Consider the following 24,303-nt stretch of genomic DNA (forward strand, 5'->3'; position numbering starts at 1 on the left):
AGTCTCCTAGGGACTAAGACACTCAAGCTCTTTGATAAGCACACAGTCCTCTTATAGGGAATCCATTTAGAAAACTACTGCTAATAAGCTTGCTTTCTGATCTGAAATCATTTGGATGATGTTAATAACCTAATGATAATCCCAAGATATATTCATTGTTACAGTTAAATAATGAAAATTATACCTGCTAAATGAACCCAGTTTTCAAGTCTACTCATCAGTACACCCTTTTTAGTGGACATTGCTGGGAACGCAGTGCTACATTTTGTCTCTCAAACTCCTGTTTTATGAATCCTATGCAAACCAAGCCCTTCTCTTTTTAATACAGCCTTCCTTCATTAGGTAACCTACAATCAAGTAGGCTTAAACTATTTTAGAATCCGATAACACCTCTTTAGATAAAATTCAAGTCTCCTTGATTAGATGTCAAACATTTCTGAAATTCCCGTCTTTTTAGCAATCATTTGGGTTGTGTCATTTTTCAGATAGCTAGTTTCATGTGTTTTATTTTTACAGTTCCTAACATCATTCAGGAAGGGAACCTTAAGTTTCTTTTTCATGGATGCCTGGGTTTTCCTTCCGCTACAGACTCTCATGTTGAGCCCACTTTCTCCTCCAGCTACTGCCCTTTTCTTCAGCTTTCCTTTACAGAAAATATCTTTGAAATGGCCTACTATATTCACTACTTCAATTCCTCTCCCAAACCCTGTTCTTATCATGCTTTGGCCTCCACTGCCTCACTGAAATTGTTTTTGTCAAAGTCAACTAGGAATTCTATTTGCTAAATTTAATAATGATCATTTCCCAGTCCTCATGCTATTTGATATGTCTGCCATTTTGACACAGTCGATCACTCCGTCCTCCAAATACTTTCTTCACTTGTCACACTCTCCTGGTTCTCCGTTCCTTCTCAGTTAACTTAGGCGGTTTTAATTGTATGCGGTGACCATTTCCTCTTGCTGTTCCCTCTGTCTGGAATGCTCTTCCCTCAGAAATCTGCATGGTTTCTCCCTCAGCAACTTGAAAGTTTTGCTCACAGCGGCTTTCTCAGTAAGGCCTTCCTGTAGTACCTTATTTAAAATTGCACCTCGTTATCCTTCCCTATTTGACTTTATTTATTTTAGCACGTATCACCATCCGACATTTATTTAATTATTATTTTACTTTAAGTTCTAGGGTACATGTGCTCAACGTGCAGGTTTGTTACATAGGTATACATGTGCCATGTTGGTGTGCTGCACTCATGAACTCATCATTTACATTAAGTATTTCTCCTAATGCTTTTCCTCCCCCTGTCCCCCACCCCACGACAGGCTCTGGGGTGTGATGTTCCCCACCCTGTGTCCAAGTGTTTTCAATGTTCAGTTCCCACCTATGAGTGAGAACACGCGGTATTTGGTTTTCTGTCTTGTGAGACGGGTTTCACCATCTTGGCCAGGCTCGTCTTGAACTCCTGACCTCGTGATCCACCCACTTTGGCCTCCCAAAGTGCTAGGATGACAGGCGTGAGCCACCACGCCTGGTCCTGACATATTATACCGTTTAATTCTATATTAGTTTTTGTGTCTGTTTGCCTCCACTAAAGCAAAGCTCCATGCAGGCAGGGCTTCGTTTTATACACTGATGTGACAAACTCCACGATAACAAGATTTCAAAAATGACAGGCAAGAGCACTTTTATCCAAGCAGCTCACGTTGGCCCTGGTGGGATTTATCTTTTATCAATAAGAAATATTCCTCTTTATCCTTTCTATTACTTTTCTCCTTGTATTCTTTTTTTTTTTTCCTGAAATTAGTTTTGCTATTTTTTTTTCTGTCAGTCTTTGTCTTATCTTTCTCCTTCTCCTAGTTCAACTGCCTTGTGACATTTTGTTTTTAAGAATGGGCCTGATAAATAAAATACAGCTGCTTTTGCCTTTTTAGCTAAACCCACAGTTCTTGATCTTGAATTAGTTACTTTAACCAGTTTATCTTTATTATGATCACCGTAATTTGGAGCTATTCCTCGTATGTTATTTTCTTTCTCCTCTTTTTAGTACTTCCTAATTTTTTTCCTTTCTTGCTTTTTGTTGGTTTGACTGTTGTTGCTGCCTCCATTTTCTTTCTCAAGTTGTGCATTGTACTTCAACAGCTCTAGTTTAAATTCAGATATTTAAACATTTGTATTTTTCTCAACATCAAAAACTTTGTCTCTGTCTCTGTCTCGCTCTCTCTGTCTTCTCTCTAGTCAAGAATGTTAGGATACTTTTACTTTGCCTCTCCTACACCTCTACAACTTTCACTGTGGAGATCAACTGATATTTATTAACATTTATTTTCATTATCTCAAACTTATACTATTTCTTTGTCTATCACTGTTTCTTGTATTCATGTCTAATTCTTAGATTCCTTTTGGTAATCATCCTCTAATAACCTCTTAGAAAAAATTCAGGACTGGGGAACTTTCTGAAGTCTTTCCTTTCCCTTCACAGTTAAATGAGCCCAGGAGTTCAAGACCAGCCTGGGCAACATAGTTAGATTTTTGTCTCTATAAATAATTTTAAAAATCAGCTGGGCGTGGTGGTGCATGCCTATAGTTCCAACTATCCAAGAGGTTCAGGTGGGAGAATCACTTAAGCCCAGCAGGTTGAGGCTGCTCTACCCGGCCATTTGACTGGGTATAGCGCTCTACGCTAACAGTTCCTTCCTCTCAAAGCTGTGAAGATACTGCTTCATTGTCTCTTTGCATACAGGGTTGTTGAAAACATGTCCGTGCCGATCTATGTTTTACCTAAAAGCTTGGGGTGTAGGAAATTTACTTTATGTGCAGTGAGTATTCTGCAAAAATTTGGAAATTCATTGTTTTGTAAGAACATGATGGTTTGGCCAAAATGAATAGAATGTGCCTTGGCAGGAGGACTGGCTATGCTAGGACACAGTCCCTGTAGCCGGTACTGAACAGCTAAGGCACCTACACTACAATAAGGCCAATGAGGTTGGCTTTTGGAAAGCTATTAGTCATTGTGAGCCACCACTTGTTAACCTTTGATTTTACCAGTGATGAACAATATCAGGAGCTGCCTTTCAATTTATAGTAAGAAGATTTCTCTTTTCCTTCACTCTCTTCTTACTATAAAGAGACAGCTACCCTCTCAGATTTGGAAAAAGATGTGCTTGACTACTTTTGCACATATGCTTTTGCTGAGTGGGAGGCCAAGGCTTGATGCAGGGGATTTTCTCATGGCAGAGGGCAGTACCACACTCTCAGTCGTACCAGGGTCATTGCCCAGCAGGACTTTTACCTGTTGCTCTTTAGGAAACGGGCTTTACTGATAATGCTGTGGGTTGCCTAGCTCACCCAGTTCTGCTAATCCAACCAGAGAAGAGATCCTGCTCTTTCAAGACAAGGAGGCCAGAATAGGGAAAAGAGGGCTCACAAAAGAGGCTTAAAAAAAATCTTAGTTATTCACTTCTGTTTACTCATGGTTTTACCTTTTGTGGCTCAAAATATTTGGCATGAAGTCAAATAATCCAATTCTGGGCCTAGCCTGTGACTAACTCCCTATGTGACTTTGGATCAGACATATCACTTCTGAATCAGTTATCCCTTCTGAGAAAGGGGATGCTAATAACACCAAGTTTACAAGGTTGTTTTAAGGATGAAAAGAAACAATGTACTTTACAAGTGTCAGTGCCCTATTCAATGTAAGGGATGAAAAAATTAGAGATCTTTAATTTCTTTGCCACTTAAAAAAACATGCCTACTGACCTCTGTTCCAGACCAAGATACAGTAGACACACTGCTCTCTATTCCCCTTACTAAGTACAGCTGAATACTCTGGATGTCATATACAAAGAAACATGACTCTGAAAGTTGAAGAGAAGATAGCCTAGGTGGAGACCTCAGGACCTGAGAAGTGACAGAATGGTGAATCCCCTTGGTCTTTTCCCCTCATATATCTGCAAAAAGCGGGGACACTTAACCACCCTGCCCAGATTGGATGCTGGAGAAAGCAGACACCCAGAAACACCAGTGGGCTCAGACAAAATCCTCAAGAAGAGTCTACTGTCTCTAGCAAGAGGGCCAGGGGACTGGCAGCCTAGCAAAACAAAAAACTTGTAGATATTAGTTGCCTTACTCCATCCAGATACCATGGAAAAACCCATGACTCCACCCCTATGGGTTTTAAAGAGAAGAGGGCCCTAAGGGAAGTAAGGTTTCTACACTTCATTCAAACTGGTAAAATGTTAACACCAGTAGATCTCTATAGTGATGGAATAGTTCTGTATTTTGATGGCAGTGGTGATTGCTTGATTCTACACATGTGAGAAAATGGCATAGAACTATACACATACATTGTACGAATGTCAATTTCCTGGTTTTGAAAAGGTACTACAGTTATGGAATATGTAACCACTGGGGCAAACGGGGTACAGAGAACTATTGTATACTCTCTTTATGACTTCCTGTAAATTTATCATTATTTCAAAATAAAACATTAAGAAAATCCTCAGTTATAAAAATTTTAGTGACATTTGTTCTGTGATATTCTTTTATTCTGTAAATTAGGCAATCTCAGTTATTACACTGGAACTTCTCCCCCATGGGATTCAATAAAACTAATCCCATCTGAAAGTCACAAAAACACCAGTGACATTTTGTTTTTTTCTAAGTTTACAGGAAACATTGTTCGCCACTGAATTGTACAAAAACTCACTGCCTGTTCCCCAGATCTGTTCAACTTCTGGCCACAATTGCACTTTGCCAGATGCGTTGTTTATAAACAGGAACCTGTACTTGGCTTTACTTGCTGCTCTGCTGAATTTCCTGATAACATTACATTTCTGGCTTTTGTGACTTTACAATTATACTTAAATTTAAATTTTTAAGTGTAACAATTTTAAAATTATATTTTCAGCTGAGAACATGGTCTTATGATTCAAAACAGGAACACTAACATCAGCTTAAAGCCATGTAATTATACAAGATGATGACCTTGACAAGCTCCATCAAGGACTTACCAAGGAAGGGGACAACATTGCCATTCTACCTACAGCTGGCGAATGTGAAGAAAACAGCCGTTGATGTAACAAGTATAGAATGTATTAAAGATGCACATTTCAAACACAGATTTTATTACTGTTGGTAAAAAGAGAGCCTAAATCTGGGTCTCTCTTCTTAAGAATAATTGATCAAGAAATTGCATGATACTATCATGTTTGTAATAGTAACTATGTTATTCATAATTTTTGATAAAATACCTATAGAATAAAAAAAGCATAAGAGTTGCATGAAGCTATTTACTTGTAAGAAGTAGGATTCCTTGACAGAGTATTGTACATGTGAGGGGTGAAAATTACTGGGTCAGCGGTAAAATAAAAAGCATTACTTGGATTAAAAAGTTAGTTGTGGGTTTCCTAAGATAATAAAAGAGACCAACCAGTGGATCGGAGATGCACTGACACGAGCAGTGTGATTCTTCAGCATGAAGAGACATCTCTTAAGCTGGTGCCCCCAGAGGCAGATCCTGAGGCTAGGATTCCAGAAAGTAATGTATTTGGGAGGTGAGTTCAGGAAGCACCGGCAGGGCAGTAGGGAAGTGAGAAAGCGAAGGAAAGGAAGCGAGGGTCTTTTAAAGAGCAGGTTACCACTGTAAGCAACTGGGACTTATTTCCACTGGTACCCACTGGGAACTGTTAGGAACATATCTCAGAGTTGTCCCACCCAAGGGGCAAAGAAGCCAGGGTACTTGACCACCCCTGCCCATTATTGTTTGAGGGCTGCTTCTGGGGTGTTCACCTCATGGCACTTTGAGCCTCACCTGTTCGTGAATTAAACTTCATGGAGGCAAGGACTCCTCTTTACCTTTGTTCACTGTTGTGTCTCTGGCTCCTAGAATAGTGTCAGGTGTCTATTAAATGCTCCTAGTATTTGTTGAGGAAGAGAATTAGCAGATAGAGGATGATCCTTTAGCACCTGTCAGCCTTCCTTTATTGCTTAAATGCACAGTGATGGGCTTTATTTCTTATAAAGCGAGTTTTATTTCTGTTTCCTTCCTGAAGTAGTTTTTGGACAGAGGCCCTTTCAATGACTAAAATCATGCTATATAGACACCTGCTCTTTTGTCTAGGCCAGTGGTTCTCAAAGTGTGGTCCATAACCCAGCAGCATCAACGTTACCTGGGCACTTGTTAGACACGCACATTCTCAGGCCTCACCCATACCTATTGAATCAGAACTATCTGTAGTCTAAAAAGCCCTTCAGGTGATTCTGATGCACACTAAAGTTTGAGATTCACTCACCTAGGCATAAAGCTAGGTTGCGGGGTGATGCAGATAGTGACAGATGATACCAGTGGTATTTGTTGTCAATATCTTTCTCAGAGATCCGAGATGTGCTCTAAACGACTTTACAATTCTGAAATTGGTATTTGTTTGTTTGTAATTTACCTCCCACTTATTTCTAAAATAAATTAAAGCACCTTATCCTAAAGGCAGAACCAGCTTCGTGTACATGAGACCTATGTCATAACACAGGGCCCCATGCTCAGAAGGGACCCCACTCTTGATTTAATGCACTATAGTTAACATTCACAGGAATATTACAAGTTAAGAGAAATCTGAAACTATTTAGACTAAGTTAGGTACTTAACAGATTATTTTCAGAAAGCTGAATGTTTTCTCTAAAGATATAATTGGGGGAGACTATATAACACACTGATTAAGAGCATGGACTTTGGAGCCATATAAGCACAGTTCAGATCCCAACTTTAATACTTATTAGTAGCTGTGTGTCCTTGGGCAAGTTATTTCATCTTTCTCTGTCCTAGCTTTTTTTTTTTTAAGGTGGAGTTTCACTCTGTCACCCAGGCAACCCAGGCTGTAGTACGGTGGCATGATCTCGGCTCACTGCAACCTCTGCCACCCAGGTTCAAGTAGTTCTTCTGCCTCAGTCTCCCAAGTAGCTGGGATTACAGGCATGCGCCACCCCGCCCTGCTAATTTTGTATGTTTAGTAGAGACGGGGTTTTACCATGTTGGCCAGGCTAGTCTTGAACTCCTGACCTCAGGTGATCCACCTGCCTTAGCCTCCCAAAGTGCTGGGATTACAGGTATGAGCCACTGTGCCTGGCCTGAACCAGCTTTTTATCTTTAAGTGGGGAAAATGATACTGTAATATCTACCTCATTTGCCATGATAATCCAATGAGCTGTACATGCCCCAGTATATGTGATTGCTCAGTACGTACATAGTGCATGCTCAATGAGTATTGGCTATCATCCATTTTTGGCTCCCCATCAACATTTTTATAGAAAGGATTTTCGCCCCAATTCAGAATTTTACCAAGCTATGAATGTTTTTCCGTATGATTTTTTCCCCCTTAACTCTTTAGATTTGGTTTCTCCCGAGGCACCAAAAAGTTTGTAATTTTATATCAGATCTTTAATTCAGGACTTGAGGATGCATTCACAAATAATCCAAAGATATTTCTAGTTATTATTTCTCACCTAGCCTCCAAAAGAAAGATATATAAAGAACACAAATAGAAGGCAAGGTGCTCTGGGAAATCCTTCCTATACAAATGTGCAGTGATTGATTCCAACTGGCAAGATTTTTACTGTAGTTATTTGACTTTATCATTGACTGGCAAAAACAAAATCATACTGAAAATATGTTGTTTGAATGGCTGGAGAAAATACAGCAGTAAATTTATATCGTGCTTTATCGCTTGCAGATCTAAATATCTTCATTTAAAAGTTCCTTTACTTGGAGCAGAGCACTTTTAGCAGAGTTTCTATTATTGTCAGTGAATTTGAGCCTTACTTTTATACTAGGTCATGTGTTTCTGGTCAGAATTTTTAGTGTAATTCTTGCTAAATAATAGGAACAAATTTACTTATTAATTGATAACACTAAGAATACATGTTATTTTATATAAAGCTTTGCCAATGTAAGAGCACTTTCACATATATTATCTCATCTAATTTTTAAAATGACCCTATGGGTTGATAAGTATTATTATTCCCATTTTAGATGAAAAACAGGGCTCTGAGCATTTAATTGGTTTCTGCGGGGTTACCCAGTAATTAGGTTGTGGAGCTGAAACTACAATAGATCTTCCTTTCATAGTCTTTTGTTTCTTAAATTGCTTTATCACACCCAGCATTTAGGTGTTTCATTCCATTTCATTGAAATCATCCTTGCTAAATTCACTAATGATGTTCATGTCACTGAGTCAGTGGGCTTTGTTCAGTCTTCATCCCATTTTACCTTTCATCAGCAGTCGACAGTGTTAACTCTTTCCTGTGGCCATGGCAAATAGGTAAAACTGAGATGACTGTTGTGTCCTGGTGGTGGGGTGGGGGAGTGGATTTTGTCTTGGTGTCCGGGGGGTGGAAATCGGGGTAGGGTGGAGTTGGGAAATGAAAGGCAACTTTCCCTTTTACTGCTCGCCTCGTGAGTTGTTTCTCCGATGCTCCAGATGTCCGAGCACTTTACCTTCTGCATCCCACTCCCATGCTGTGTCCAATTTTTGCGTGCACTAAATGACATGTCTTCCTTTTGTTCATAAAATTTCTTCATTCAGTGTAGCTGTTCTCAGAGGAAAATAATTAAATTAGATACATGAAACTTCATTCGACATTCATTCTGCTAATATTTACTGAGTGTCAGCTATATATCAAGCACTGCAAGTAAGTCTAACTTTCTTAACGGAATTTGTGTTATTAACAGAAAGATCCTGGCTGCCTTGGTGGCTCATACCTACAATTCCACCACTTTGGGAGGCTGAGGTGGGAGGATCGCTTGAGCCCAGGAGTTCAAGACCAGCCTGGTGAAAAAGATTTTTGTTTACCAAAATTAGTCCAGTTTCAGGCACAGCAATACACTGAAATGAAAGATATTAAGTTGTGTGAGAGACATATTGGGCAAGCATCCAATATGTCATTGCCATACTTACAGTCCTCACAGCTTCTGATACGGAAAAATGTTCCACCCGGTTTCCAGTGGAACTATGTTGTGATTTGTGACACTGTCCTCTGCAGTCATGGCTGAAGGATTCTGAGTCAAGGGCAGCAATGCAAAGGCTGCCTGCTTATGGTATAGGATGTCAATCTAGGACTAGAAGCATTGCCCAAATAGAAATGAGCTGGGGCCATCAGAACCTCACTCTTGGCGGTGTGAACTGGGAAAATCTGGACAAATCGGGCTATTGCCAGACACAGAAGCTGAAAGGCATTTAGGTAGAGAGAATGAGAGTCTGGAAGGATCACTATGGACAAGGAGATGACAGTTATGAGTCAGCAGAGGCTATACTAGAAAAAGGTAAACAAGGAGAAGGGTCCTAAGAGATCTGGAGGCCTGGAGGAAATTCCCGTTTCCACATGCCCTCATATTCTTACAATTACCTTCCTTCTTGTTGGTTTTTGTTCGTTATATCAGATGCATCTAATTAACTCAGGACCACATTTTATAAGTAGACTTGATCTATTTTGTGTATACCAAATTTACTGACCTGAGTAAAGATTGAGAAATTCCTTTTGAGTTCATATTGAATGTCCAAAAGCAAAATAATAGTTGTGTGAATGAAGTTTAATGATTGAATCAGAGGAGTTTATTGAGCCTACACTCTAGTGTGAAATGCAAAGCCAGTATTCTTCACTAGTGACTGCAGGTGAAGCATATGATGTTACTTCTCTGCTCAGAACCCTTCAGTGGCTCCACATTTCACTCAGGGAAAAAGCCAGTTCCTTATGGTGGCCTAGAAGGAACTCTGGCTTCTTAGGCCTGGGCCCTGTGCAGTCCATGTTTTAGTCCTCAGCGGTTACTGTCTTGAAATTCTTAACAATTTTATCTTTGAACGTGTGTTTTGTAAGTGAAGTTCTGTGAGACAACAAAGCATAAACCTGAACAGGCGAGATCTGTGGAGCAGCAGCACACACAAGTGGTGATGATCCAGCAGCAGTTTGTGCACAGGCAGGCTCAGGCACAGAGCAGCATCCACGCAATAGCATTTGGCCCACTGTATACACCTCAGAGCAGTCCAGGATACTGTGGGGACTCCAGCGGGAGGCCATTCTGGAACCTGGACCCAGATTGGCGGTAGCAGCTGTGGCAGCATGAGCAGAAGCGGCATTGTGGCCATGCCAGAGCACGGCTTCCCATGGGGGCTGGACCAGGACTTGCCTAGGAGGTGGCTGTCCCACAGGTACAAGAGCTAATCTCTTTGTCCTGAGTGTCTGAACAGAAACTTTGGGAGCTCAGGCAGCAAACTTGATCAGTAAATTATTACAAAATTCAAGTGTGCATGTTAACATCGCAATAAAACATATCAAGAGATTGTTAGAATTCTTCAGAATTTAGAATTATCAGCCTTGAAAACTGCTGCAACTTTGTAAAGCAAATATCTACAGACTTAGAAATGAAAATTAAATGTAAAGGCTGGGTACGGTGGCTCACACCTCTAATCCCAGCACTTTGGGAGGCTGAATTTGGCGGATCACCTGAGGTCAGGAGTTCAAGACCAGCTTGGCCCTGTCTCTGGGAAAAAATACAAAAGTTAGCCGGGCGTGGTGGCACGTGCCTGTAGTTCCAGCTACTCTGGAGGCTGAGGCATGAGAATGGCTTGAACCAGGAGGCAGAGGTTGCAGTGAACTGAGATTGTGCCACTGCACTCCAGCCTGGGTAACAGAGCAAGACTCCATCTCAAAAAAAAAATTAAAATTATGACAGTCAACAGGAAAGGATACCATTTTCATGTGAAACTTCAGATGAACCAATTATTAATAAGGAAGACAGTTTTGAAGTTAATTTTTTTCTTGTAATAGTAGATACAGTGACCGAATGCATAAGCAGGTGTTTTGAATTATGAACTTACCGTGAAGCTTCTTTCAGTTTCTTGTTCAACCTCCACAAGTGACAGGAAATATCATAGGAAACATTAAAATACATTATATATATTTACATTTAAAATAAAATTCAAATTTCCATGAAACTGATTTGCATGTAGGGTTAAATCTTTTTAGAAAAATTAGTTTGCAAGAATCATCAGCTTAACCATACTGAAACTTAACATTTTGAAATAATTTACAGAAATTTACCTTAATGTTGTCACAGTTTATAAAATCCTCTTAGCTCTGGTGATAATTGCATCAACTGAAAGATCTTTCTCCAAATTAAAAATTAGCAAAAATTATAGAAAGAATGAATAAGACCTATTTAATAGCACAACAGGGTGACTATAGTCAATAATAACTTAAGTATACATTTTAAAATAATTAAATGAGTGTAATTATTTGTAATACATTTGTAATACAAAGGATAAATGCTTGAGGGGATGGACATGCATTCTCCGTGATGCGATCATTATGCATTGCATCCCTGTATAGCCATATGTATCGCCTTAAATATTTATACCTACTATGGACCCACAAAAATTAAAAAGCTAAAAAATAAAAATGAAAATCAGAAAAAATGATTTGTGAGCTTGCATGTATCAAAAATAATTGACTTTGCTTTCAATTATATCCATTGAAAATGAAGTTGCTAAAAATATAAACTTCAATGATCAAATAAATGAATATGTAGAAAAGTAAGCGAGGACATATGTGTGATCAATCAAGATATATTAATAAAGTATTTTTGGTTTTATATTGTACAAAATTATAACATCAGCATAGTATATTTTTGCAATTTGGAAATTTATCCCTTACTTATTTATTACTATTCCTCTAATTATAAGTTATCCCTGTATTACAAATACTAAAATGTTTTTAAGGGAAAAAGTTTTATATTTTGTGTACCTTTAACGGCACTTTTCCTCTACTCTTTCAGCAACGGGCCCTGCATTTTCATCGGGCGCTGGGCTCCGCAGTAGTTTAGCCAGCCCTGCCAAAACGGCCTGCTTCCATGATCCACTTCCCCCTTGTAAACAAAGGGGGGCCTTACCTTACAGTTTTGTTTTGTTTTTCTAATATTCTCCCTTTTACTTACTCTGCTTCAGCTTTTAACATTCCGGAAACCTCTAGCCTGAAGGCTTTTGCCCTGGCTGTTTTCTCTGTCTGGAATGCTCTTTCCCCACATACCCACATAGCTCACACTGTCACCTCTTTAAAGTCTTTGTTCAGATGATAGCTTCTTAGTGAGGCCCACTCTGACCAGGCTACTAAAAACCGCAGCCCATCCCTGCTCCAACCACCATGGCATTCCTCACTCCCCTACCTGATGCCACATTTGTTTTTTTCATAGCACTTGTCATCTTCTAATATATAATTTACTTATGTACTACGTCTACTGTACATTACCTGTCTCCTCTGCTAGAATGTCAGCTTCACAGGTACAGGGATCTTTTTGTTTTCTCCACTAATGATTCCCAATCACATATAACAGTGCCAGTCCATAGTAAATACCCAGTAAATATGTGTGGAATGAAGCCTGAAATTATCAGTTAGACATGCAGCTGCTATGCAAGGCAAAATTATTCACATAACTGCAAGGTGTTTTTCCTTGTGCAACAGGCAAATTAGATTCTTGATTCCTCAAACTGTTTACAGCTACTCCTTTTGTATTTCCATTGATTTTAATTAATGAAAATTCCTGTTATAGAGCCATGCACTGAATGTGTGCTAATTAAATAGTGTTGTTCATGTAATTGTAGCATATTTAGAGCCATAAAAAGCTTTCAGAGTGCTAAAAACTTTGTTATAAAAGCTAAAACAGTTGTAAAATAAGAAAACCCCAATGGCTGAATTCTTTATTTGCTTGTTAAGAATATTTACTTCTTAGGAAACCCTATTTTGCCTCAATCTAAATGACAATAGAAGTACAGTATATTTTCACTTGGGAGTGTCTGCATTTTCACTCTGAGTTTGGGTGCCTAACCAATTGTGTCAGGAATTATTCTTATTCATAAGTAAAATATTCTTCATCTATGGCTATGTCGAAATTTAAATGTATATTTACTAACTTGTATTCACTCTCAAGCACTAGAATCTTTGGCAATCAATATTGCTTTTTCTTATGATTTAAGTTTTATTTATTTTATCATAAGAACAGCACATTTTCTTCTTACTGAGACAAAAATCAGGATTAATGTTACAACTAGGAAGTATCCTTTTTAAATACAATAACAAACTTCTTTTGTATGATACTTTAAAAAATGGAATTGCTTCTTTAATGGGAGAAATTGTGCTGAAAGCTGCTATGCTATCTTTATGTATCTGGTAGGGGAAGTATTTCTATTAGTACATGAAAATCTGGATTTCCAAGGAAATCACAAGAATAATTTAACATTTAAGTAGCAAGTCAAAGTTATTTTCCAAATGTTGCTATAAAAACTGAATAATAATTAGAAGGATGAAAATCATGGCAATAATCTCATATCTGTATTAGATGAAGTCATGCTACAAAGATTTCCCAATTTCCATGTGATATCAATAATTATATGAGTAATATTATATGAGTAAAAAATGTAGGGTGCTAAGGAGATATTAAGATAGATACTGAAAAGTTGTTGATTCTGTAGTTTCCAAATCTGTTTTATCCTTAATATGTCAATGACCTTCTTAGGTCACATAGAAAAATGATCAGTCTAGGCTGGGTGCGGTGACTCATGCCTGTAATCCCAGCACTTTGGGGGGCCGAGGCGGGTGGATCACCTGAGGTTAGGAGTTCCAGACCAGCCTGGCCAACACAAAGAAACCCCGTCTCTACTAAAAATACAAAAAAAGATTAGATGAGTGTGGTGGTGCATGCCTGTGATCCCAGCTACTCGGGAGGCTGAGGCAGGAGAATCACTTGAACCTGGGAGACAGAGGTCACAGTGAGCGGAGATCATGCCACTGCACTCCAGCCTGGGCAACAGAGCAAGACTCTGTCTCAAAAAAAAAAAAAAAGAAAAGAAAAGAAAAAGAAAAATGGTCAGTCTAAATTAGGCTTCAGATCTTTTTCAATGACAAGAGATGGAAACCCCCTGCAAAAGGGAATTTATTGGCTTACTTAACTAGGAAGTCTAGAAATGTGTTGACTTCAATCTCAGTTTCCTCCATGTGGCCGACAGCGCCAACCTGATAGGCTTATGAACCAAGACCCTCAAGACAGGACACTGTCCTTTCTACTAGCTTCAGTAGAATGTCCACATGAGGATTCTGGAGCCACATTCCCATCCCCAGACCAATCACTGTCACTAGAGGCATGGAGCACTCTGATTACCTTGGCTTCCTCAACCTGATTGTCAGCCCTATCTGCACCACTTGGAAATAGGGAGAGGTTTCGCCAAAGGACAGAAGCTGGTGATGCCAGAGAAGAGAGAGAAGAAAACAAACTGGGCAGATAAACTTCCACTTTGGATTAATAGGAAAAGTAAACAAACCCAAATCAACTAGAAGATACCTAGAAGATATTTCAGGGTTGAGAACTTTTAGAGATGACTATAGAAAATGAAAAAAACCAGGGCTTGTTCACATTTGGCTGTACCTGTGACATCTAACAGTTGTTTTTTTTCTAATTCTGCCGTCTTTCTAACAATAGGAGGTTTACAGATATCTCTACATTTTGGGTTGATTGTAGTTCTACTAGATTTAGAAAAGAGCTAACATGCACTAGGTTCCTACTATGTTTCAGGCTATGAATACCTTGAGATGTGTGTGTGTGTGTGTCCAGTATTTACACTGTACATACACACACAAACTTCGAGATACACACGCATACATAATATCTCAAAGTATTGACAGCCTGACATGTAGTAGGAACCTACTACGTATTAGCTCTTTTATAATATACATATTTATATATTATATACTGTATACACACACACACACACACACATTCTAGTTGAATCCGTGAGGTACAGATTCATCTGTGAAGAAAAACTTAAGACAATAGTGACTAAAGTCATAAGCACTTACTATTTCACATACAAGAAATCTGCGGGTAGGCAGTCCAAGGCTCTATTGGCAGCTTCCTGGTCACTAGGGACTCAAGCTCCTTCTGCCTTGCTATTGCACCATCTTTATCAATCACATCACCTTGTGATACAGGATGGCCACTTGAACTCCAGCTCAATTATGCATCTTCTAGGCAACAGGAAGGAAAAAGTAGAAGAAGTTTGGAGCCCCTCATTTTTAAAGAGAATGTTTAGTACTATTATTTTTAAATTTTAGATTTCAGGGTTACATGTGCAGGTGTATAACATGGATATATTACGTGGGTCTGAGGTTTGGGCTTCTAATAATCCCATTGCCCAAGTAGTGAACATAGTACCCAACAGACAGATTTTCAACTCTTGTCCCCCTTCCTCCATCCTCCCCTCCCCTCCCCCTTTTTGGAATCCCCAGTGTTTATTGTTCCCATCTTTGTGTCTTTGTGTACCCAATGCCTAGCTCCCACTTATACATGAGAACATGTGGCATTTGATTTTCTGTTTCTGTGTTAACTCACTTAGGATAATGCTGCTGGAAAGGACATGATTTCATTCTTTTTTGTGACTGTATGGCATTCCATGGTGTATATATACCACATTTTCTTTATCCAATCCACCGTTGATGGGCACCTGTGTTGATTTCATGTCTTTGCTGTTGTGAATAGTGTTGTGATGAGCATATGACTGTGGGTGTCTTTTTGGTAGAATGATTTGTTTTCTTTTGAGTGTATACCCAGTATTGGGTTTTCTGAGTCTAAAGGTCATTCTATTTTTAGTTCTTTGAGAAATCTCTAAATTGCTTTCCACAAGGGCTGAACTAATTGGCATTCCCATGAACAGTGTAGAAGGATTCCCTTTTCTCTGCAACCTTGACAACATTTGTTATTTTCTGACTTTTTAATAATAGCAATTCTGACTGGTATGAGATGGTATCCTATTGTAGTTTTGGTTTGCATCACTCTGATAATTAGTAATGTTGAGCATTTTTTATGTTTGTTGACCATTTGTATATCTTCTTTTGAGAAGTGTTTGTTCTTTGTCCACTTTTCAATGCGGTTGTTTGTGTTTTTCCTACTGATTTGTTTAAGTTCTGTATAGATTCTGGATATTAGTCCTTTGTCAGATGCATAGTTTACAAATATTTTCTTCCACTCTGTCGGTTGTCTGTTTGCCCTGTTGATAGTTTCTTTTGCTATGCAGAAGCTCTTTAGTTCAATTGTCAATTTTTGTTTTTGTTGCATTTGCTCTTGAGAACTTAAGTTATAAATTCCTTGCCTAAGCCAATGTCTAGAAGGGTATTTCCTAGGTTTTCTTTCAGAAATTTTATGGTTTGAGGCCTTTCATTTAAGTTTTTAGTCTAATGAGTTAATTTGTGTATATGGTGAGAGGTAGGCGTCCAGTTTCATTCTTTTTCATATGGTTAGCCAGTTTTCCCAGCACCATTTATTCAATAGGGTATCCTTTCCCCATTGTTTATTTTTGTTAACTTTGCCAAAAATCAGTTGGTTGTAGGTGTGCAGCTTTATTTCAGGGGTCTCTGTTATGTTCCATTGGCCTATGTGTCTGTTTTTGTACCAGTACTATGCTTTTTTGATTAATGTAGCCTTGTTGTATAGTTTGGAGTTGGGTTATGTGATACCTCTGGCTTTATTCTTTTTGTTTAGGATTGTTTTGACTCTTTGAGCTTTTTTTTGGGGGTTCCATATGAATTTTAGGATAGTTTTTTTCTAATTCTGTGAAAAAAGATGTTGGTAATTTGATAGGAAAAGTGTTGAATTATTCAGTTGCTTTGAGTAGTATGGACATTTTAGTAATATTGATTCTTCTAATCCATGAACATAGAATACTTTTCCATTTGTTTGTGTCACCTATGATTTCTTTCAGCAGTGTCTTGTCATTCTTCCTGTAGAGATCTTCACCTCCTTGACTAAATCTAGTGCTAGGTATTTTTTTGGCGTGTGTGGCTATTATAAATGGGATTGCATTCTTGATTTGGTTTTCAGCCTGAATGCTATTGGTGTATAGAAATGACAGTGATTTTTGTATATTGATTTATGTATCCTGAGACTTTGCTGAAGTCATTTATCAGGTCTAGGAGACTTTCCACAAATCCTTAAGGTTTTCTAGGTATAGAAACATATCATCAGTGAAGAAATCATTTGACTTCTTCTTTTTCTATTTGGACGCCTTTTATTTCTTTCTCTTGCCTGACTGTTCTGGGTAGGACTTCCAGTCCTATGTTGAGTAGGAGTGGTGAGAGTGGACATCCTTGCCTTGTTGCAGGTTCTTAAGGGGAATGCTTCCAGCTTTTGCCCATTCAGTATGATGTTGGCTGTGGGTTTCTCACAGATGGCTTTTATTATTTCGAGGTATTTTGTTGATGCCTCATTTGTTGAGGGGTTTTTACCACCAAGGGATGTTGGATTTTATTGAATGCTTTTTCCATATCTATTGAGATGATCATATAGTTTTTGTTTTTAATTCTACTTTGTGAATCACATTTATTGATTTGTGTATGTTGAATCATCTTTGCATCCCAGGAATAAGATCCAACTGATCATGGTGAATTAACTTTTTGATGTACTGCTGGATTTGGTTTGTTGGTATTTCCTTGAGGATTTTTGCATCTATGTTCTTCAGGGAAATTGGCTGATAGTTTTCTTTCTTGTTGTGTCTTTGCCAGATTTTGGTATCAGGATATGCTGGTTTCATAGAATGAGTTAGGAAGGAGTCCTTCGTCCTCAATTTTTTGGAATAGTTTTAGTAGAAATGGTACCAACTCTTCTTTGTACGTCTGGTAGAATTCTGCTATAAATCCTTCTGGATCAGGACTCTTTTTGGTTGGTAATTTTTTTTTATTACTGATTCCATTTTGGAACTCATTATTGGTCTTTTCAAGATTTCTGTTTCTTCCTGTTTCAGTCTTGGGAGATTGTGTGTTTCTAGGATTTATCTGTTTTCTCTAGATTTTCTAGTTTATCTGCATAGAGATGTTCATGGTAGTGCCTGAGGATCCTTTTAAAGATAATTATTAACAGTAACACACATCACATAGAGCTCATTAGCCATAACTTAGTCACATGGCTATACCAAGCTGTAAGTGAGTCGGGGAAATGTAATTCTGTTAGTTGAGTGACAGTGTACCCAATTAAAATCTGGGGTTTGGTTACTAGAGAATGAGAGAATAACTATTGGGAAGCAGCCAGGCATCTCTCCCTCATACTTTATCTCCTAAGATATGCATCAAGCATTAGTTATTGAGCTGGAAGACCTTGTGACTTGAGTTAGGAAAGTCTTAATGTCTCTGGATTTGTGCTACTATGGGGCCCTTAATAGCACTCTTCCTTTCCTTGTTTAAGGCCTCAGTCAGATGAGCTAAAAAAAAGTGGCTCCTGGAGGATATTCTCATAGTACCAACTTCCCAGGAGCATATGCGTACATTGATCTGGGCAGCACAGCTATATGCCAATTCCATGTGTGACCACTACTGACTCATATACCCTTTCATTACCACCTAAGTGAATCTGTTCTTCCCTAAGGGAATTGATAGATGAGAGTTGTTTATGATAGTTATATTTTTGATGCTGAGAGGCTACTTCATTTCTATCCTAACTAGCAGGTGCATTGTTATATGACTTTTAAAAGTGAAGCTTTGTATATTAAGTATAGTATACTCTTCTCTAATGAAAAAAAATATGGAGGATAACTATTCTGTTTCATCTCATGTATTGCAAATCCTTTAAGGACCAGTAAGAGTATAATAGGGTTGTATATTAATTAGCCATGAGTAAATTTATTAAAGTATAGGTATGGTAAAAATGTTTCTCCTTAGAAATTACTTGACAAAATAAGTAATGAATGGAGGTTCAGAAATATCTCAATGATATAACCATCATTCTATCACAGTTTTAGCTTATTGAGAAAGTACTTGGCAACTTACCTGATGTTATCAACCTGAGATTAGAAGTACCAGCAACAAATGAGTGCAAAGCTTCCACAATGTAATTCTTCCTGTGCATGATTCTGAATATCTACTATAATGACCTCAAACAAAACCAGACTGCACAGTGTCTCCATGTGACCATCATGTTATGAAAAGAATGGCAATGTTTACTTTGGGGAAAGTTAGGTGATGGTTTAAAAGTGGGCACAGAAAAGCTGATTTTCTTTAGTTTTAAGTTTGAACTTTTGTTGTTTTTTTTGCTCTGCCAAAGTATTGGAAGATAGAAGTGAGAAGAATCAGGGCAGGGGAGACAGGTTTGTCTGCAAGTTCTTTATTGACCAGATTGAGATGTTCTGAGGACAGTGATTTACGTTTTTTCTCTACACACTGAAGAGTTATTTCCTGAATGCTGAAGAATATATGTTTTTGTTTTTGTTTTGAGACGGAGTCTCACTCTGTTGCCGGGCTGGAGTGCAGTGGTGAGATCTTGGCTCACTGCAACCTCCACCTCCCAGGCTCAAGTGAAGAAATCTATGTTTTTATCTGGAGTAGTATCTTCCAAATGTTTTCCCTTGTATTGTTAATTAACACATGTAAGTCTTGGTTTGTTCCTTTTGGTTTGTTTTTGTTTTTTAATAGAAATGTATCCTGTATTCTGTTAAATTGGCCACGGTGTTACATGGTGACTGTAAGAAGTGAGAATTCATATCGTATTTTCTATCTCAGTCCTACAGGAACTGGATTAACCCAGCAAGTCTGCAGTTCCCAAGGTCTTCAGGATGAGGCACCAGTGCAGTTATATAGTATTTTTCCCCCAAAGTGGCATGTTTTAAACTGACAGATTTTCAGTGTTCCATTTGATGCTAGTATTTTCTTCTAACAACAGCTTTTCTCTTAATGATGCGTTTTACTTATGTAAACATTTTTTTCTCATAAAAACTTAACCATTTTGCTTTTGATTAATGGAATCACCACCAAGCAATCTTTATAAGATTGTCATTTATATGGCTACGTTAAATAACACAGTTCTGTTTTCATACATAGAAATTCTAATAATATAAAAATTATGTAGCCAAAAACATTGAAACTTTTATACATGAAAAGCTTGAGTCACAGAAACCTAGGGTTGAAAGGAACTTCAAGTTCTTTAGCCTTCCCCTAAGAAATATAACTTACAAAAGTGAGCAGAAGTTTTTATATATTCACTTGCCCTTAGGCTCTTAATTTAACTCCACGCTGAGCATTTTCAACACTGACTTTTTTTGAGAAAGGTTACCATAAGGGAGCTTTTCCCTTTCTGCTCCCTCAAATGCATCTATCCTTTTTCTTAGCCTCTCTTCCTTTCCTCTTCTCTCAGAAATATTTCTCTTTACTATCCTTACTACTTGGAGCTTTGTTTCCAGCTAAGTTTGCTTCTTTCAGAAGTTTATCTCCTAATTCAGTTCCAACCAGGGTTGCCAGATTTAGGAAATGAAAAATATAGGACACCCAGTTAAATGTGAATTTCAGACAAATGATGAACACATTTTTAGTATAAATATGTCCCAAATGTTGCACGGGTCATACCCATAAAATTATTCATTGTTTCTCTGAAATTCAAATGTAACTGTATTTTATTGGACAACCCTATGTAAAACCCTTATCCCTGCGACCTTGTCTGTAAATTTCCTTTGCTGAAGTTCACATCTCCATCAGTGGACTGAACTACGCGGAGGACCCTCTTCCGTGACTTCATTTTCCTCTGCCTGCAGCCATTTCCATCTGAATCCCGTTCTGTTCTCCCCGTGCTGGTTTCTCAGCTTCCCTGCAGTCCCCCGTCGGCCACTCTTCTTGAGCTCTCTCCTGTTGGTGGCACAGCAGTGTTTATTATGCCTGACACTCCTAGGTTCCTTTGAGTCCTCATTTACTCTTGTCCTAGCCAATAACAAGTCCTGTTCATTCTTCTTCCACAGGGAAATCATTCCCTCCTTCCCTCCTCGTCTTTACCTCCCCTTCCTCTTCTCCCTACTGTCTGTCCCTGCTTGTCTGTTCCCTGCACTGCCCTCATTCAGGTTTCTGCCCACCCGCTTGCCCACCCAGCCTCCTGCTCTAGACGCTCCCTGTCCAGGCCATCTTACACTGACTGGTTAATCATTCAGAAATATTGTACCAATTCTACTCATTCCCTTCTTCAGTGACTTACTATTGTCTGCTGAATGAAGTACAAATTCCTTATTCGAGGCCTCACATGCAGGAACTTTCCAAATTGTCCTCTTCCTATTTCCCTGGTGCCATTGACATCATTACTTTGCATCAGTGCTTATCACCCTTTCAGATGCTCTCACTCTTTCACTATAATATATTATTGAAAACTCCCTTCGGGAACTTTTAAATTATGTAATCATTTGGCATACAGATAAAAGGAAGTATTATTTTAGTTTATATCGCTGTATTAGTAAATGTTACATTCTATAGTTTATCCTAATAAAATTTAATAATATTCACATTATATAAATAGCAAGAAATGTTTTGACTTTTCCCTATTTAACAAATGACACACACTTTCTTGTATTTTGAATTAATTAGGTAATTAAAAATGTGATTTTTAAATAAAATTTCAAATGGCACCTTCTATTATGTTTGGCTTCATAACTAAATGTATACTGAAATGTACGTTATTGTTAACCTATACTGACTGGGTATGATGGTTCACACATGAAGTTTTTAATCCCGGCGCTTTTGGAGGCTGAGGTGGAAAGATTGCTTGAGCCCAGGAGTTCGAGACCAGCCTGGGCAACATAGCAAGACACGGTCTCTACAAAAATTGAAAAAATTAGCTGAGCATGGAGGCGTGTGCCTGTGGGTCCAGTTACTTGGGAGGCTGAGTGGGGAGGATCCCTTGAGTCCAGGAGGTCCAGGCTGCAGTGATGCTGTGAGCCGTGTTTGTGCCCCTGCACTAGCCTGGGTGACAGGGTGAGAACCTGTTCCTCCAAAAAAAAAAGAAAAACAAAAAACAAAAAGCAAAATAAATTATATGACAGCAGAATTCATGACTGACCTGATATTTGTTAATTCTTGCATTTTGCATTTTTATTTATTATTATTATTACTACTATTTTTTGAGAAAGGTTCTTACTCTATCACCCAGGCTGGAGTGCAGTGGTGTGACCAAGGCTCATTGCAGCCTCAGCCTCTCCAGGCTCAGGCGATCCTCCCACATGAGCCTTCTAAGAAGATGGGACCACAGGTGCGCACCATCACACTCAGCTAATTTTCATATTTATTGTAGAGACAGAGTTTCGCTATGTTGCCCAGGCTTGCCTGGAACTCCTGGGTTCAAGCAATTTGGCCTCCCAAAGTGCTGGGATTTCAGGCATGAGCCACCGCACCCAGCTGCATTTTGCATTTTTAAATCAAATCTCAAATCAACTAATATATTTTCATATTTGCTATATTTCTTTTCTCTTCTTTTCTTTTCTTTCCTTGTCTTTTCTTTTTTTTAGAGACAGCATCTCACACTGTCACCAGGCTGGAGTGCAGTGATGCAATATAGTTCACTGCAGCCTCGAACTCCTGGGCTCAAGTGATCCTCCCACTTCAGCTTCCCGAACAACTAGGACTACAAATAAAAAATTATCCAGATGTGGTGGTGTACACTGGGCTAATTTTTTATTTTTCACAGAGATGGAGTCTCACTATGCTACCCAGGCTGGATTTACATTATATTTCTAAGTGTTGAGCTAAGAAAGTGGATTGCAGGTTGCTATTTCTAAGCATTTTCTACAGTGAACATCCTTCAGACTTAGATCATCTTTATTCACAATAAATAAAAAGCCAGATTGTATGCAGTTCTCCACTTCCCCCTCGTGACTCTCCATTTGTTTTTATTGCACAAGCCCAAGGCTCTGGGGAATATGTCTCAGAGGTGTACCTTACCACACTTCTCTTTATGGGTTTGGCTTGGTTACAAAATACTGTGGCAGCTTCTTGGGAAATCTGAGAAAGGATAGTACTCGTTCCTGTAGTACTTGTTTCCTCATTCTTTTCTCCTGGGCCATAGTATATTGAATAAACAACGAGTTCCTGGTCGATATCTATCAAAATGAAAACAGGGTTATATTCATGTGAACCTCTATCTCGGTGCATTTATCCTCACAACTGGTATTGATTAATATGATGTAATTACATTCATTACAGTGATACATATTTGGCAAACGTAAGATGTTTAGTCATCAGGTGGTTCCCAGTACAGTGAAGTGCTTGAGTGGGATCTCTTCATTTGCCCTGCCATGAAGAGATCTCCTGTCTTCCGTTCTCCATCTGCTGTCTATCCTGGTAGACTGACCTGTGTGGGCTCAGTAACTTGCTTCCTGCCCTCTGGCCTCCCAGTGGGGTCAGCCAATGGAAAACCCCAGCAGGAGATCAGAGGGGAGGACAGTGAACTCAAAATATGTTTTCCCCTTGCGTTCTCCCCTGCAAGGTCACCCTGGATTGGCAGTTTCTCCAGACCGAAGATCAGTTCCTTCTCAAGACCACCTATTCTGTAGAACTTTCTCACTCTTTTTGGATTCCAGTAACCTTTCAGGCCTATGGGGATTAACAAATCTACTACTGCTAGCCACAGGTTTCAGCACTATTCTTTGTGGTTCCCCGGTATACATACACACATCTTTGTCACAAGACCCTCTAAGAACGGAGTATGCCATCTATTTCCTATTGGCGTCCTTGTTGATATAGTGCTTTATGTGGAGTAATTAAACAATCCTGTCAACTAGAAAAGTACCCTCCTTCTATGGAAAAGGAAAGTGCAGCACAGTTACACTCAAGGACCTGCAAAGGTCACATGGCTAATATGTGATAAAGCCAGGATCTGAACCCAGAAAGTCTGGCTGCAGCCTACATGATTTTAACCTAAGTATGATAATATGTATAATACAGTTACTACATTGTTGCTTTAGGAACATTTACACTAACAAAATATATGAAAATTAATCATGTTGATGACAGATAAGGTTGATCACCCAAATTATCATTCTTCCCCACCTAGCCCTTTCATCTGCATACTTCAAAAGATGGTGATTTTTTTTTCCCTTTTACCCAGGAAAGAATGAAAGAATGATATTCTTTGATGTTAAGGAATAAGAAGTTCAAATTTTACTTATTACTTTCAGCCCTTTTAGAGAACAATTCTTTGCCAACAACTAAGTATTGTCTTTAAAATATGAACTCTCAAAGACTCAAATTTAGCTTCTTTCTTTTCTTAAGAGCCTGATGTTGGGCGTTAGTATTCATTTCTCAGAATGACCTAGTTTCTACATAATTTTGGTCCTGTCCATTCGTTCCCAGAACTGACGTAGTCGTCATTTTGTTGTCTGCTTTGTGTTGGGGGACATGTCTTCTGCCCTGCCCCCTACTTTCACCACTCATTATTCATTGTTCATTGTCTTCCATACTCATCTGTGGTGTAACCGGTCACATTTTCCATCC

The 24,303-nt window shown here is 38.7% G+C and overlaps 1 protein-coding gene and 1 long non-coding RNA gene across 13 annotated transcripts in view; one reads left to right on the top strand and one right to left on the bottom strand.

Moving 5' to 3' along the window:
- KIF6 (kinesin family member 6) overlaps nucleotides 1-24,303 on the top strand; it is a 389,626-nt gene that overhangs the window by 12,340 nt on the left and 352,983 nt on the right. Inside the window, exon 4 of one of the 12 annotated variants that reach the window (XM_028847602.2) lies at nucleotides 19,564-21,447. The exons of 10 other annotated variants lie outside the window; for them this stretch is intronic. In XM_028847602.2, coding sequence (XP_028703435.1) covers nucleotides 19,564-19,675 — 112 coding nt within the window. In that variant the 3' untranslated portion in view covers nucleotides 19,676-21,447. Of the gene's footprint in view, nucleotides 1-8,207; nucleotides 8,301-19,563; nucleotides 21,448-24,303 lie in introns of those variants that run through there. One more of the 12 variants, XM_078000039.1, reaches the window with a different exon arrangement.
- LOC144340361 (uncharacterized) overlaps nucleotides 7,406-24,303 on the bottom strand; it is a 221,736-nt gene continuing 204,838 nt past the window's right edge. The window contains exons 5-6 of the long non-coding RNA XR_013416422.1: nucleotides 14,881-15,048; nucleotides 7,406-8,569 (exon numbers count right to left, since the gene is read on the bottom strand). This is a non-coding gene — a long non-coding RNA (uncharacterized LOC144340361). The remainder of the gene's footprint in view (nucleotides 8,570-14,880; nucleotides 15,049-24,303) is intronic.

Source organism: Macaca mulatta, chromosome 4, assembly GCF_049350105.2.
Source record: "Macaca mulatta isolate MMU2019108-1 chromosome 4, T2T-MMU8v2.0, whole genome shotgun sequence".
Classification (NCBI taxonomy): Eukaryota; Metazoa; Chordata; class Mammalia; order Primates; family Cercopithecidae; genus Macaca; species Macaca mulatta.